Here is a 15,567-nt window from a genome sequence, read left to right as displayed (position 1 = left end):
TACAGGGGCAAAAAAAAGGGGGGGGCCCTTAGAGCTTGGAAGTGAGGAAAGTAATGGGTAAATGCCTGGGGGGAGGGGAAAGGTACAAGTGTGCTCCTAGGAGGGAGAACTCAAGTTTTCTTTTTCAAATTGAGGTTTTAATCTTCGTTTTTGCCTCATTCCTAAAGATCCAAGACCACTTAACGACAAGCATGTCAAACTCAAAGGCTAATACAGGCCAAATAAGGTTTAAGTGTATGTGGGCCACAAAACCAAAAGCTTCAATTTTCATAGAAACGTAGGTTTATTTCAATAGAGACATGCTGAATACAAAGAGCTGAAATAAGTGAGTAATCAATATAAAATAATAAAACATTTTGATATTTTTTCTTGAACATTAATTTACCAGGCACTGAACTGCACAAATTAAGCATAATGCAAATAAACCTATTTTTCTTGTTCTCTGAAAGCGAAATATTTCCTGTTGAGCACACCAAACTAATCAGTACAAGACCAGCTGCTAAGTATTCACTGCTAGTATTAGTGGAGAGAAATGGTGTGCCGGCACGGAAGGGAAATAAATGCAGCACAATTATAGTAATGTCATTAGTGAACATGGTAGTTTGTTGTTAATAATTATAACAGGATATTGTAAAAGTTAATGACATTTTTATTAAAACGTTTCTTACCATTATATTGGCTGGGCTGCTAAAATATTAATTGTGGGCCCGTGAGTTTGACATGCTTGACTTAAGAGCAAAATTCATTTCCTTTAAAGCTCCTGAGTGAGAAGACCACATATTTCTTTTTTCTTTAAGTTGATTTCAGAGAGGAAGGGAGAGGGAGATAGAAACATCAATGAGAATCATTGATCAGCTGCCTCCTGCACACCCCCTACTGGGGATCAAGCCCACAACTTGAGTGTGTGCCTTTGAATCAAACACAGGACCAAGGCTCTATCCACTGAGCCAAACCAGCTAGGGCAAGACCACATATTTCTGAAAGTAAATCATTTAAAGTCTGGTAGATTGTAGATTAGGGCTAAAATTTGATATTTGTTAGAAAATACTCTAACTAGGAATTTAAAGTGTAGACTGCAATTTGGAAACTACCACTCATTCACGGTCCCTCTAGACTAGTAATTTTCATCTAATGGCATATAAACTAAAATCTGCGGTACACCAAAGAATAGTTTTGTGTTTTTTTCCAATCTGATAAAATGGGTATGATTTTGATAGGTTTACAAAACAAAACACTAGTAATTGCCTACTCTTTTTGCTCTGAAGTGACTAAAAAATCAGTTGCCTATCTATAATAATAAAAGGGTGATATGCTAATTAGATTGGACGTCTTCCCAATGAAGCCGGGGCTGGAGGGAAGCCAGCCCCAGTCATGGGTGCCTGTGGGCAGCCGGGCAAAGGTAGGCCTACTCTTGCACGAATAAGTACTAGAGGCTCCCTTGTAGCCCTAGTGGCTGCTTCCATCCCACAGCTGCAGCTCCAGCCTTGTCCGGAAGGATGTCCTGTCTAATTAGCATCTTATGCTTTTATTATAGATTTCTGGTACCAAGAATTGACCAATCAGATGCAATTCGGTTATATGGCCTATATATTAGAGTTCAAGATGGCATTCACACCAGATGGCTGTTGTGTTGGCTGTTGTCATTTTTAAAATTTGATAGTCTAAGGGAAGAGAGGTCAGTGCCCTTGACTAAAAATAGGTATTGCATGTTTTAAAAATTCTTGCAGCTCACCAGTTGGAAGTTGCTGCTTGCTCCAGACTCAGTTGTATTGATTAGCTGTAAAGGCTTGTACTATTTGGAGCCTGGTGTGTACATTTTGCTCTGACAAGTGCTAAAGATGTTCTTTATTCCTGGGTGAGATTAGTTGGGTGGGCCTACCCAATTCTAAGTCTGTAGGTGGCAGCATTGCACAAAGATGTGCGTGGGCCCTGTAGACCCCCCTGCCCTGCTGCATGCTCTCTGCTGACTATTGGTGCTGCTCTACACTGTCGGGAAAGGGTTATGGACACACAGGTGTTGCACTTGGAATGTATCATGTCGCTTGTCCAGCAGGTTTAGAGATGATTAATTTTCAGTGTGAGCACTGGTGATCAGCTACAGTCTAAACTAGGGGTGGGCAAACTTTTTGACTCGAGGTCCACAATGGGTTCTTAAACTGGACCGGAGGGCCGGAACAAAAGCATGGATGGAGTGTTTGTGTGAACTAATATAAAATCAAAGTAATGGAGCGGAGGGGAGAGCAAGAGAACCGGATAGAACAGCCGGATCCGGCCCGCGGGCCATAGTTTACCCAAGGCTGGTCTAAACCTAGTATTGGCTGTTACTAAAAGTGTGTGGATTGGAGATACCTGGTATTGAGAAGGCTCAAGGAGGGTTCCATCTTGAGTTCTTCAGTTAATTTGTTTCACATAAAGAACATTTTCGTTGAAAACATTGAGGAAGGGAAAGAACTAGAAATGTGGAGTAAAGCGAACGAGTAAGAATGTTCTGGTTCTTAGGAATCTTAGGTTCTGTGGGCCAGCATCCTGGAGCTTGTTGGGAATGACCAGAACCTCCAGACATTGTCTGCATTGAACACATCTCCACGCTGCCTTAGGGCGTCTGTCACTGCCCAGGTTAGGAGAAGGTTGCCAGACCAGAGGGTCCCAAAGTTCAGGTGTGTATCTGATGTCTGAATGAAAAATTTTTCCATGCAGCTAAATATTGGTAACTGGCCCAAGGATTCTTTGTGAATAATACTTGAACATTTGTTGCTTGAGGGTTAGGAGAGGGGATGAGGTTGGAGAAGAAAATAGGTGTGATTAAGGGAAGAGCAATAAGTGTGGCACAGTGGTGGGCATGTCATGTACTTAGCCTTCAGAATAGTTAGTACATTAGTGGGGAGGTATTAGCCTGCTACCTTTTGTGTGTGCAGATGAGAGCTAAGGTCTTCCAGCAAGCTGGAGTACAAATGGGGTGCATCGAAGACAAGGTACATACATCTAATGCCAGACCAGTTCGAGGTAGCAGTATGTAAATGTTTGGGGAAGAGTGAATATTTAAAAAGCTCAGGGTAAGTTGTGAAAACCTGCAGCTTGGATAAAACATGGCTTTGGAGTTAGGCATGGTTTTGGAGGCTGGCTGCACTGAATGCTGGTACCTAACCTCACGGAGCCTCTGTTTTCCATCCATAACATAAAGATGTATTTAAGGGAGTAGCTGGGAACCTTGAGCTAGGCTGTGGAGAGCCCTCCTGAGAAGGAAGAGTCAGGGCCTCCAATAGGGGCTGGCCAGCTGGGAGCAGTCCAGGACTGGTGGGAGGTACAGACAGGCAATAAGGAAGATGAATTCGATGGGGCAGTAAGGTGAGTGCACTGAGGGTAAGAAGGCTGAAGCCCAGTCCACAAATGGACTGACTTTTGAGGCCACTGAGTGACTGGGGGAGGGAGGTGAACATGTGCTCTGAGCCAGTTTTCACAGCCCATAGTTAACACCTGTCCTGACAGTGCTTCTGAAACGCAAACCCCAAGGTGCTTCTCCACAGGTGTGTCCATCTGTCATGAGCTTTGGCGACAGGTCACTTCTCATATCCACCAATGGACTTAATGGCCCAAGTTGTCCTTGGCTCACCTGGGCGCAGAGCACAGCCTATACCCCAGAACCCAGCATGCTTCACCCCAAACACAGCCCCCAAAGGGCCTCTTGTCCCGAAATGGAGCTTGTCTGAGGTGTCTTCAGAAGCTAACTCAAGTTGACACAAGCTCCTTTATTTTCTGCACTAGAGAAATGATTTACAAGGGTGTGAAAGGGCCCGTTTCTTGACTCAAGCAGGGAAGGCACATAGGGCAATGGGGGCGGCGGGGGGGAGGGAGGTGGAGAGGAACCGATTACTCACTACACTAGTACAACTGCTGCAAGATAGGTTAGTTCTTTAAAAAGTGAAAATGACAGTATCAAAACCATGAAGTTACTTCTGACCCTAAACCGTGATGCAGCCAAGTGAGAAGGAAGTTTCAGCCCAGAGTTCATTTCACTCAACTCTGCAAGTGCTTGCCACCGACCCAGGAACTGTTCTTTCCTTAGATTCTCTTGGGAAACAAGCTTCTGAGCCCGCGAACCCCTGCAAGGTTGGCGCTGTTCTGAGGCCTTAGGAGCCTGTGGAGGAGGAGCAGCGCTGCAGGAGCAGGGTGTGGCAGCTGTCACACACGCGCACGGGCTTGGGGTAGGAGGGCAGGGCCAGCTCGTTACTGGAGCACGTGTTGCAGAAGATGTGGCCACAGTTGCGGCAGTGGTGCTAGAGGACAGAGAGGCAGTTACGGGACACGCTGTGCTCCCTGGCCCACACACCCAGTTTAGACTTGCAGCCTTTCAGAGTTCATTTACTACTTCCAGGTCCCTCCCCCAGACTTGCCAATTTGGAAGGGCTTCCTCTAGACAGGGTTGGGGAACCTTTTAGCTATTTATAACAAAATTTATGGGTCATACAAAATTATCAACTTAATTAGTCAAACATGTAATTAACTCACCCCTAATGCCCTGGCAGGGCCAGGCTAAATGACTTCATGGGCCTTATAAGGCCCAGGGCCCACATTCCCTACCCCTGCTCTAAACCTTTATTTCTACATTTATGTTCCTGAACAATCCGTGGAGTGGTGTGCACTAGTAGGACTAAGGTTCTTTTTCTTTAAAATGTTTTACTGGACTTGGGCCCGGATCATCCAGTGTGGCTACTTTACTAGTCCCTGGGGGGGGAGGAGGCGGGGGGGAGAGTGTCTTTGTAAGCTGAGCTGCCACAAATGTTTGATGGGCACACAGCAGACACCAAAACCAGGACCTGTGTGGCCTCTGCTCCTCTGGGCTATACATCACTGATGCCACTGGCCCACGCCCCTCAGGCTGGAAGCTGGACCTTGGACTGGTGTAGGGAGAGGCAGGCCTGTGGAGCCCCACCGCTAGCAGGCCTTGTGAACGGCTGATCTCAAAGGCAGCCTCGCCTGGGCTGCTGCTTGTTCTTAGAATTTGGAAGTTTTGCTATTTTCCACAGAGAGGGTTTTAATGGGACAGGTGAGAATGTGCATCCACATGGCCAACCACGGTCCTCTCAATCATGGACCAAAGTCTGGGCCCAGGACCTGTTCTTGAGACCTGGAGGCAGGCTTCCAGGCAGAAAAGCAGGTTCACTGGGAGAGGTCAGCAGGACCAAGTGCCCTGCCCAGGTGACCTGTGAGCTTTGGGTGCTACTTGGATGCCTGTCCCAAGACCCACTGCCCATCAGTTCCCCAGAGATCCTTTTTTTTTTTTTTACCAACTTGGGCAGATTTTGTTTCTGTTGCGTACAAAGACTTTTCAATGATACATTCACTTAGACCAGTTTTGTATACAAGCAGCCCAACTCCCAAAGAAACTGCCAATCACTGAAAGGACTGTGCTGGGGACAAGGCCTATGACTGACTGGGGGCACCCTGAATGGGCCAGCATACCAGATGTGACCACAGTACTTGGCTTGTCCCAAGGGCTCGTCCCAGAACCAGAGGAAGGGGAGCCCAGCTGGGTACCAACCCAGCCCTGGGCGCACATACCTTTCTCCGGGAGATGGAGAACTCCTTCTCACACTGCTTACAGTGGGTAGCTTCGTCGTCTTTCAGCCAAGTGTGGCCCTGGGAGGAAAGCACATTGCTGGCCGGCTCCTGATAGACCAGTAGCCGTGTTCTGGTTGCTCAGTATCCACAGTCCCGTAATAGCTTCATTCCTCTCCAGGGACAGACCTGGCCTGGTCTGTGGCTCTGGTTTTCAGCCTATGCATGCTGCCCCCTGGGCCTCAAGCCGGATTCTCCAGCCCCCTGTTCACTACCTTTCAACAGAGGCCTCTGGCTGAGTCCTGAGAATCAGGGTCTAGTGCTTGCAACTCCAACCCTGGCTGAGGCACTCCATAGTGTCTCCTGAACTGGCAGGAGGGAGAGAGGCCAGACCTTTTAGCCAGACAAAAACAATCCGCCATAGTGGTCCCTGTCACAGAAAGCCCCCCTCATCCTTAGAGCATCGTGGGGGAGCACATGACTCCATTCTGTGGAGGAGGTAACTGAGGCTTTGAAAGGGGCCCTAGAAGCATGATTCTATCCTCTGTGTGCAGGGCAGGGGACACGAAGACAAGCAGCTCAGCAGTTACATGGAAGGAACTTTCCCTCTACAGGGAGGGTGGGAGACAGACAGTTGTTCCAAGTCCAGATGCTGGCAGGGGCTGCGGCCCTTTGCTGCCTCTGACCTGTGTGCCCATGGAGGTGAGATGCCCAGTCATCAGGTCTCTGCTCCAGCGTATACCTTGGGGGAGCACCTGTGCCTTGCTGTCACCACCACTGGTGGGCTGTCCCTTCTGCTCTGAACTGCCCTGGGCTGGGCAGGGAGGGCTCTGGTCTCACTTGGAGGAAGAGGCCTCACTCTCACTATGAAAAACAACCCCTGGCTTCTTTCTGCCACCTTTCGCTTCCTTCACTAGGGCACCTGCATCTCTAGGCTTATGTCACTCCAGCTAGTGGCAGAGGAACAAGTCAGGAGACCGGTTCTAGCTGGGTCTGCCACTTACCAGCACAGCAGCGATGCAGCTCTGAGCAGCATTTTATCTGTGAGTGGTAAGAACCACGCCTCAACCTCTCATGTCTCACCTGACTTTTGGGGGAGAAGACCCAGCAGCATGCAGGATATTAGTTAGCCTGAGCTGACCAACAGTCACAGGAGTGGCTTTTATGCTAATGACATGAGTAATTCAGTACCTTCAGTGCTTTATTGACTTCCTTGATGTCTTCCATCTTCAGCTTTGACCTTTAAAAAAGGAGAGAGAGCAGGTTTGTGGGGTAATAACTTAGGAGTGTAATATGAGTCGTTCTAAAATGTTTCCCACTTTTTTATAATCCCAGAATCGCCTCATCCACTGGCTCCCATGTCGAGGTCTGAGCTGAGCCTGTGGACTGAATCTGGCCCCAAAACAGACAGTTTAGCCTGCCAGGGTTGAAAATGACTGAAGTACTGCAATCATTTAAGAATTCCCTCACAAAAGCCCAGAGTTTTAGGTCTTTGGGCAAACATTCCTGCACGTGACGTGCTCGGTGCGGAGGAGGCTCCTTTTTCAGGCACCCACACCCGCAGGGTTCCGGCCTCCTGCTGAGTGCAGGGTCGCTGGTCCTTGCTCCACTGTTGCTAGTGTAAGAGCATTCCTTAGCTATCCACATAAAAGGACAACGTGGTCTAAACTGGCAGAGTTAAACTAGAAAACACAAAACACATTTGCAGGGAGAATGGTCTGAGCCCTTTTTTTTTTGACGACCACACAAGCTTTATTTGCACAAGTTACATGAGATGTTGCTGGTCTGTCCCGGGGAGGACAGACAGACCTTTTCTCCCATACCTGTCACTGAAATGTAAATTAACACAATTGCAAGGGCAAATGATTCTTAGCCCCTATTTTAATTATGATAAAAATTATGGTCATTTTTTCCATCACCATGTATCCTCTATGCCCTCTTCCACCCCCCACCTCCTTCACCCTGCAATCACCACACTGCTGTCCATGTCTATGAGTTCTCTTTTTTCCCCCTCAACCCCCATCCCCCACCCCCAGCTATCTAAGGGTCAAAGTGTCAGTCCTCTGAGAAAGCCTCAGGGCCTTTAGAAAACCCTGTGGCTTTCAGGAAAGATCACACCTCCCCCCCCCCCACCCCACCACCTGTAGAAAGAGGCCAGCAGATTGATGGGCCCAAGGCTGCCCAGACTTGGGAACCAGGGCTCCCCTGGGAAATACAACACAGCTGAGGTCTGTAATGGGGCGGGGTGGGGGGGAGAGAAAGGGGGCCTGAGGACAGGCTTTCCCTTCTCTATACCCTATGTGTGCTTGCAAGGAGAAGGAAGGAAGGGGAGACAGCACACGGCCCTGCTCGTACTGCACAGCCTGCTGTGAGTCAGGCAGCAGCAGGGCAAGGCTGCCAAGTGCAGGGCTTTGTTTCCTGACCAGGCCCATCCATGTTTCAGGCTGAAGCCCCTAGAACAGGAAGGTGCTCTCAACCGCCTGCAGGCTGTCCAGGCAGGAGAGAATGGTGCTGGTTCCTGAGAAGGGACCGTGCCCAAGGCGTCCTTCCCTCCCTCCCTCAATGCCACTGCAACGCCCAGGCGCCAGCTGTATGCCAGCCTCCACACCTGGTGCTCTTTGGTCTCATGGACACCCTCAGAGCTCCTTGTGCTCCAAGCAAGGGGCAGGTACCAGCCTTGCCCACCGCTCAGGAGCCCCCCAGGGTGGGGATGGAGCAAGTACCAGCTGGAAGAGAGCCCATGGCCCAGGAGGCCCCCAGGGTGGGGACGGGGCAAGTAGGCCGGAAGAGAGCAGTGCGGCATCAGCAGGAGAGGTGGCAGGCGGGCTCAGGGTGGAAGGGGTGGTCAGTAGCCCTGAGCTGGTCTAGAAAAATAAAGCGAGGGGGACGGCATCTTCACCTCCCATCCCCATCAGAGCTGTAACATTTCCGTTCTTACTACTTTTGTGGACCAGCCTACTGCACTGCTTTACCTAAATGTTCTGATTTTCCAGACTGAGAAACCTAAGGGGTGCAGATCTGTGTCCTGTGTGTTTATAGTTTATTCTCATGTTGGTCCCCAACTCTGGACCTTTCTGGTCCCATTGTATTCAGCACTGGGCCTGCGCCCAGGCTGTGCTGGTCACAAGAGCCCATGTCTCTGGTCACTGAGCTTGTGTGAGGACCTAGGGTGGGCAGTGAGTCAGCCATGGGTCCAGGAGTGATGGAGAAAGAACTCGTTCTCACAGACCCTGCTGGGCACCATTCTGCCCCCGTGGGCACCAGGCTACCTAGGAGGTAAGTGACAGACAGGACAGCAGAGTGGAGGCAGAGACTGATCCTCTGACTTTCTTTGCTTAAGCCAGTTTGCGTTGGATTTCTGTCACTTGCATCCAAGAGTCCTGGCTCATAAGGGACAAAACTGTGTTTGGAACTGCAATGATCACACACGGGCAAGTTGCACGATTTGCAGTGTGACTCATCAGGGTGCCCTGGCAGGACAGAACACCAGGGGACTGTCCAGCCAAAAGGGAGACCAACCTCCCAAGGTCTGCACGGCTGCAGCACTGCCCAGCAGAGACCGGACTGGCGGGTGAGTGTTGCCCCGGAAAGGCAGGCGCACACAGCAGGCTGGATTCTCAGCTCCAGGGCTCCCTGTGCTCCGACCGCAGGCAACCCTCTCAGCAGCCCTCTGGCTCCCTGGGGACCCAGATGCTGTGTTAGTGAACGGGAGGGCTCTATGCCCCTGAGGTCTCACTTCTTGGGGTCACCCTTGAGTAGCTGGCAAGCCGCCCTGACTGGCTCCCCCTCCTCTGGCAACAGGACATAGGTTTGGGACTTGAGTCATGCAGTGGCCAGACTCTTTATGGGGAGGTAGGGGAGCAGGTTCTTACTGGCTGAGGTGAAGTCCCATTTCCTGGAGGGCTTGTTCCTGCTCGTCACAAACCTTCTGTAACTCTGCCTTCTCGTCCTGGAGCGCTCGCAGCTCCTAAAATGAACAAACCAGATGGCTGACACAGAATTGAAAGTCCTTTTTGTAAGGTTTAGTAATCATAGCAACAAGCAGGTCAGAATATTTTTCTTTTCTTTTTTTTTTAATAAATCTTTATTGTTCAGATTACAATTGTTCCTCTTTTTTCCCCCATAGCTCCCCTCCACCCGGTTCCCACCCCACCCTCTGCTCTTACCCGCCCCCCCGCCCCTGTCCTCATCCATAGGTGTATGATTTTTGTCCAGTCTCTTCCCACACCCCTCACACCCCCTTCCCCCTGAGAATTGTCAGTCCACTCCCTTTCTATGCCCCTGATTCTATTATATTCACCAGTTTATTCTGTTCATCAGATTTTTTTATTCACTTGATTTTTAGATTCACTTGTTGATAGACATGTATTTGTTGTTCATAATTTTTATCTTTACCTTTTTCTTCTTCCTCCTCTTCTAAAGAATACCTTTCAGCATTTCATATAATCCTGGTTTGGTGGTGATGGAACTCCTTTAGCTCTTTCTTGTCTGTGAAGCTCTTTATCTGACCTTCAATTCTGAATGATAGCTTTGCTGGGTAGAGTAATCTTGGTTGTAGGTTCTTGCTGTTCATCACTTTGAATATTTCTTGCCACTCCCGTCTGGCCTGTATAGTTTTTGTTGAGAAATCAGCTGACAGTCGTATGGGTACTCCCTTGTAGGTAACTAACTGCTTTTCTTTTGCTGCTTTCAAGATTCTCTCTTTGTCTTTTGCCCTTGGCATTTTAATTATGATGTGTCTTGGTGTGGTCTTCTTTGGATTCCTCTTGTTTGGGGTTCTCTGTGCTTCCTGGACTTGTAAGTCTATTTCTTTCACCAGGTAGGGGAAGTTTTCTGTCATTATTTCTTCTAATAGGTTTTCAATATTTTGCTCTCTCTCTTCTTCTGGCACCCCCATAATTCAGATGTTGGTACACTTAAAGTTGTCTCAGAGGCTCCTTACACTATCTTCATATTTTTGGATTTTTTCTTTTTGTTTTTCTGGTTGGGTGTTGTTTCCTCATATTTCAAATCTTTGATTCTTGGGGTCCTTTGGTCTACTGTTGAATTTCTGTATATTCTTTATTTCAGACTGTGTATGCTTAATTTCTGACTGGTCCTTTTCCATTTTTTTGGCATTCTCATTAAGATTCTTAAAGGTCTCACTAAGTTCCTCAGAGGTTTCTAGAAGAGTCTTGAGTAACCTTATAACTGTGGTTTTGAACTCTATGTCCAGTAGTTTGCTTTCCTCCATTTCTTTCATTTGTGACATGTTTCTTTGTCTCCGCATTTTGGCTGCTTCCCTGTGTTGATGGGGTGGTTTTCTGTGGTAGGTGACCTATAGGGCCCAGTGGTTCAGCCTCCCCAATTACCTGAGGTGGACACTCTTGGTGCACCCCTTTGTGGGCTGAGTGCAAAGTCTTGGTGTAGTTAAGCCTTGATTGCTGTTGGTACACTGGGAGGAATTGACCTCCAGGCCAATTGGCTGTGAGGACCTGCTGTGTCTATAATGGAAGAACTGCTGTGCTGGAGACACCCTTATGGGGCAGGACTTGTTTCAGTAGGGCTTTGGTGCTCACTGAGTCTGCCTCTGGATGTGAGGAGTTGAAATCTGGTGTCTCACACTGACCACTAGGAACACTGGCTCCTGGATCTCCAATGGGGTGCAGGTCAGCTACTGTCTGAGGCCACCCAGCAGGAGCTACAGAGAGATCTGTAGGTTTCTCCTATTTGTTTGGGGTTTGGAAGTTTTGGAGCTGTCTGACTGGAGCTGCAGTTTGTGAGGTTAAGCTGCGATAGGGCAGGCCATTCATATGCAAAAGCCACTGCGCACAGTTTGGGTGGGTTTGTAAATTGGGCGGGGCGGGATCTCAGGGAATCACTAAGGTGTGGCAAACAGCAATGGCTGCCAGTCAGCCGTCTCTGCGTCTCCATGTTTCCACATCCCATGCCCCAGCGCAGTAAACAATGATTCCTGCACACACCTCTGCAAGAAGGCCACCCTCACTTTCCGACCTGATGGCAGACAATCCAGCTTCTCCCCATAGGAGTCTGGGTCCCCAGAGTCTCGCTGGAAACTGGAGTTCAGAGCAGTCGGGAGCTTGTGTCTCCCTTCAGACTGAAAAAAACAGCGCACCCAGTCGCCAGCCCGATTCACATGCCTTCGTACCTCTGCTTTTCCGTGCTTGTGCATTTCCTACCCGCTCTCAATGCTCTTTTCTCTTTCCTTCTAGTTGTAGAACTTCTACTCAGCCAGCTTTCCCATGGTTCTGGGTGATAGATGTTTTGTCTTTTAATTGTAGTTTTGGTGTGGTTGTGAGAGGCAGCACGTACAGGTGTATACCTTATGCCACCATCTTGGTTTCCCCAGGTCAGAATATTTTTCAAGAGTAAAAGGCAGCCGGGCCAGCATGGCTCAGTGATTGAGTTCTGATCCACGAACCAGGAGGTCACAGTTGGATTCCAGTCAGGGTACATGCCTGGGTTGCAGGCTCAATCCCCCACAGGGGGCATGCAGGAGGCAGCCAATCAATGATTCTCTCATCATTGATGTTTCTCTCTCTCTCCCTTCCTCTCTGAAATCAATAAAAATATATTTAAAACAGGGTAAAAGGCAGTCCTCTTGCATTAACCTCATTCAAGACAGGGTGACTTTGTGGGTTACTTCTCACTCGCTTACTTCTCCGCAACGGGCGAGTGCAGGTGAGCAGCTCTGCAGCGGGACGGTGACATGGGACAGGAAGCAGCTACGTTCATCAGGTACATTCAAAGCAGTCACCCTTGCAGGGCAAATAAGGCTTTGCCTATCTGAGTTTCTATTAAGATATTGATATGTTTCCTACATAATAAAAGGGTAATATGCAAATTGACCCTAACAGGAGGACTGGGAATGACTGGTCGCTACGACGCTCACTGACCACCAGGGGGCAGACGCTCAATGCAAACCCTGCCCCCTGGTGGTCAGTGCGCTCCCACAGGGGGAGCTCTGCTTAGCCAGAAGCGGGGCTCACGGCTGCGAGCCTCTCCCGCCTCCTTGGCAGCGTTAAGGATGTCTGACTGCTGGCTTAGGCCTGCTCCACCTGGAGGACATGGGCTGATGAGGGCCAAACAAAGACCCAGAAAAGTAATGTGGGGTCCAGGGCTGACCCTGAGCGCCGTGGGGCCTAAGCCTGAGTGGTGGGCACTCCCCCAGAGCCTGTTAACACAGGCTTGTGGGCAACGCCAGACATGTGACACGTTGTTTTGTTTCTGTGTGTGTGGGGAGGGACGGCCAGGCCCCCCTTTCTGGGGAGACATGGTAATTTCATGGCAGGGGAAGACTGTGGGCTACCCAGGGCCAGGGAGGTCCGGTCCAGCCAGATGACAGTCTGTGCTGGCCCTCAACGTCCCTGCGCTGGAGCTGCACCGCAGGGTCCAGGCCCACCCTCCAGAGGCAGGAGGCGACTCCGGAACAGACTCAGGTCGGGTCTAGGGCAGACTTAGGGCCCTGGGCCAGCGGCTTCCTGGGGACCACGGACCAGGCGGTCCTTGAGAGGCAGAACACCTCCCTGGCAGAGTGCAGGCCCTCCTCAGAGTGACGGTGTGGGCTGGCACTTGCTGATGATGTTTAATGGTTACTCTGTTTTCTCTCTTGCAAACTTACTACCCATTCTCCACACGGTAGGTGGTGCTGGCCTTCAAATGAAATAAATGGATTACGCCCGTCCAACAGCTTCTTATCGTGCTAGGAATAAAACCCAAATTCATAGCTTTGAGGGCCCCACGCGGCTGTCTGCTGGAGGCCCCAGCTCAAGCACCTCCTCCCTCTGCTGTCACTCCTCAGCCGCAGCCTTCTTTCTGCCTCTTCACCATGACACACCTCACACTCTGTGAGGTCTGACCAAACCACTGCCTGCCGGTCCTTGGCTCGTCCTTCCAGTCTCTGGGTGACTCGCTCTGTTCCCAGACTTCCCAGCCACACTGGGGACAGCTTCCTGCTAGTCTCTTCACAGCACTCACCACGAGTCTCTGGTTTGCTCACTGGCTCTCGATCAGCCTCGCCCTTTCCTCCTGAGCAGAGGCGAGGAGGGTGGGGGACAGTGCCTCCCAGCCCGGGCACCAGTGCGCAGCACCCCCCCGCCCCCGCCCACCCACTCTGGGCGGCGAGGGTGTGGCAGGTGCTTCAGCAGGAGCTTCCCAGGATGCTACAGCTCTTACAGTGCCACTCACCCTTTTCAGCCCGTCCACTTGCTGCAGCTCTGCTCGGAGGAGAGACGAGGTGTCCTTCTCACACTGCAACTCTCGCTGAAGAGCTTGCCTTTGCTCTTTTTCTGATTTCAATTCTTTCTCAAGACTTGAGCTATTTTTCCAAAACGAAATGTGAGTTAGTCTCTGTGGGAGATTTTCATGGTAAATCTATAATCCAACCCAAGACACGACACAGAAATGGAATTCATAGGAAACTGAACTGCCTCATGAGCCTTAGACCCTTCAGCAAAGCATGGAAACACAGCTCCCTCCCCCCAGGGCTGCCTGCACACCACAGCACAGGCCAGGAACATGCAGGGAGCAGGCGTGGCATGCACCGGACAGTCCTCGCACGCATGGAGAGGAAGGGAAAGGCTCTGACACACTCAGGAGCGCACAGCAGAACCCTCCACTGAGATGGAGACCAGAGGGGCGAGTGCGACATGCATCCTAATGATGGAGGACCCTGGGGGTCGGGTGGGGAGAGAGCTATGAGGATTAGGCGTGTGTGCCCCGTGAGGATGCTGAACCTTGTGGGCCGTTTCCTCACTTGTGAAATGGGGTATACACACGTCTCTTCTCTCCTCATTGGCCTTTGCACTTCTCCTCAGCACACCTGCCCTCACCCCCATTCCAGCCTTGCAGGGTACAAAGCAGGACACTGTCTGCCTCAACGGGAGCCACCTGCCCTGCCCCCTGCCGGCTGGCCGCGGCACCTACCACTGGCCCTGCAGCTGGGAGAGCTGCTCCTGCAGCACGCCGCTCCTGCAGCCCAGCTCCTGCTGCAGCTGGCGGCCCCGCTCCTCGGCGCCCTGCCGGGCCCTTTCCGAGTGCTGTAACCTGCACCAAAAGAACCACAGCTTTTTAAGAAAAGGATCAAAGGTCCGATTCAACGTAGCAATTTTTCATATTCTTGCTGCATAGTTTTTTCTTTCATTTTTAATTAATAGACAGTAAAACTGACTTGTGTGTGTGTGTCCAATTCCATAAGTTTTAGCACGCACGTCTCAAACTGTGTAATCACCATGGCCACCAGGAAACAGAGCAGTTCCACCCCCCCACCCCCCCGCGACCCCGCCGGCCAGAAAACTCTCTAGTGGGGTCCCTTGTAACCCCCCCTTCCCATCCCTGACCCCTGGCAACTCTGATGCCATGGCTTTGCCTTTTGATAACATCACAGAAATGGAATTACTATTTATATAACCCACTGAGACTAGCTTCTTTCTCTCAGCGCAGTATCTTTGAGACCATCCATGTTTCTATGGCTGAGTAGTGTTTCAGTGCCAGTTTGGTTATCCATTCCCCATGAGAGATAGCTGGATTGCTTCCAGTTTTTGGCAATTATGAATAGAGCTGCTATACATTTGTGTAAAGGCTTTTGTATGAACATAAGTTTTTATTCTCTTGGGCAAATAGCCAAAAGTGGTACTTTTGGGTCATATTAAGATTATGTTCAGCTTTATTACTATTATTTTTAAAGATATTTTTATTGATTTCAAAGAGGAAGGGAGAGGGAGATAGAAACATCCACGATGATCGGCTGCCTCCTGCACGTCCCCTGCAGGGGATTGAGCCCACAACCCAGGCATGTGCTTGGAACCTGGGACCCTTTAGTCTGCAGGCCGACACTCTATCCACTGAGCCAAACTGGCTAGGGCTGTTCAGCTTTATTGTAAGAAACTTTTTCCAAAGTGGCTGTACCATTTTGCATTCCCACCAGCAATACACGTGAGTTCCAGTAGTTCCACAGCCTCATCAAACACTAGGCGTTGTCATTAAAAAGACATTCAGCTGTGTGTAGAGGCA

General features: G+C 50.0%; 1 protein-coding gene across 2 annotated transcripts in view; it reads right to left on the bottom strand.

The window, feature by feature from the left end:
- The window catches only part of RUFY1 (RUN and FYVE domain containing 1), a 79,074-nt gene that overhangs the window by 8,534 nt on the left and 54,973 nt on the right, over positions 1-15,567 (bottom strand). Inside the window, exons 13-18 of one of the 2 annotated variants that reach the window (XM_080676730.1) lie at positions 14,482-14,601; positions 13,744-13,873; positions 9,429-9,523; positions 6,748-6,796; positions 5,560-5,637; positions 269-4,274 (exon numbers count right to left, since the gene is read on the bottom strand). In XM_080676730.1, coding sequence (XP_080532856.1) covers positions 4,128-4,274; positions 5,560-5,637; positions 6,748-6,796; positions 9,429-9,523; positions 13,744-13,873; positions 14,482-14,601 — 619 coding nt within the window. In that variant the 3' untranslated portion in view covers positions 269-4,127. Of the gene's footprint in view, positions 1-268; positions 4,275-5,559; positions 5,638-6,747; positions 6,797-9,428; positions 9,524-13,743; positions 13,874-14,481; positions 14,602-15,567 lie in introns of those variants that run through there. The other variant, XM_080676731.1, reaches the window with a different exon arrangement.

This window comes from Plecotus auritus (genome assembly GCF_963455305.1).
Source record: "Plecotus auritus genome assembly, chromosome: 6".
Taxonomy (NCBI): Eukaryota; Metazoa; Chordata; class Mammalia; order Chiroptera; family Vespertilionidae; genus Plecotus; species Plecotus auritus.
This window is presented reverse-complemented; position numbering and strand designations above follow the sequence as displayed.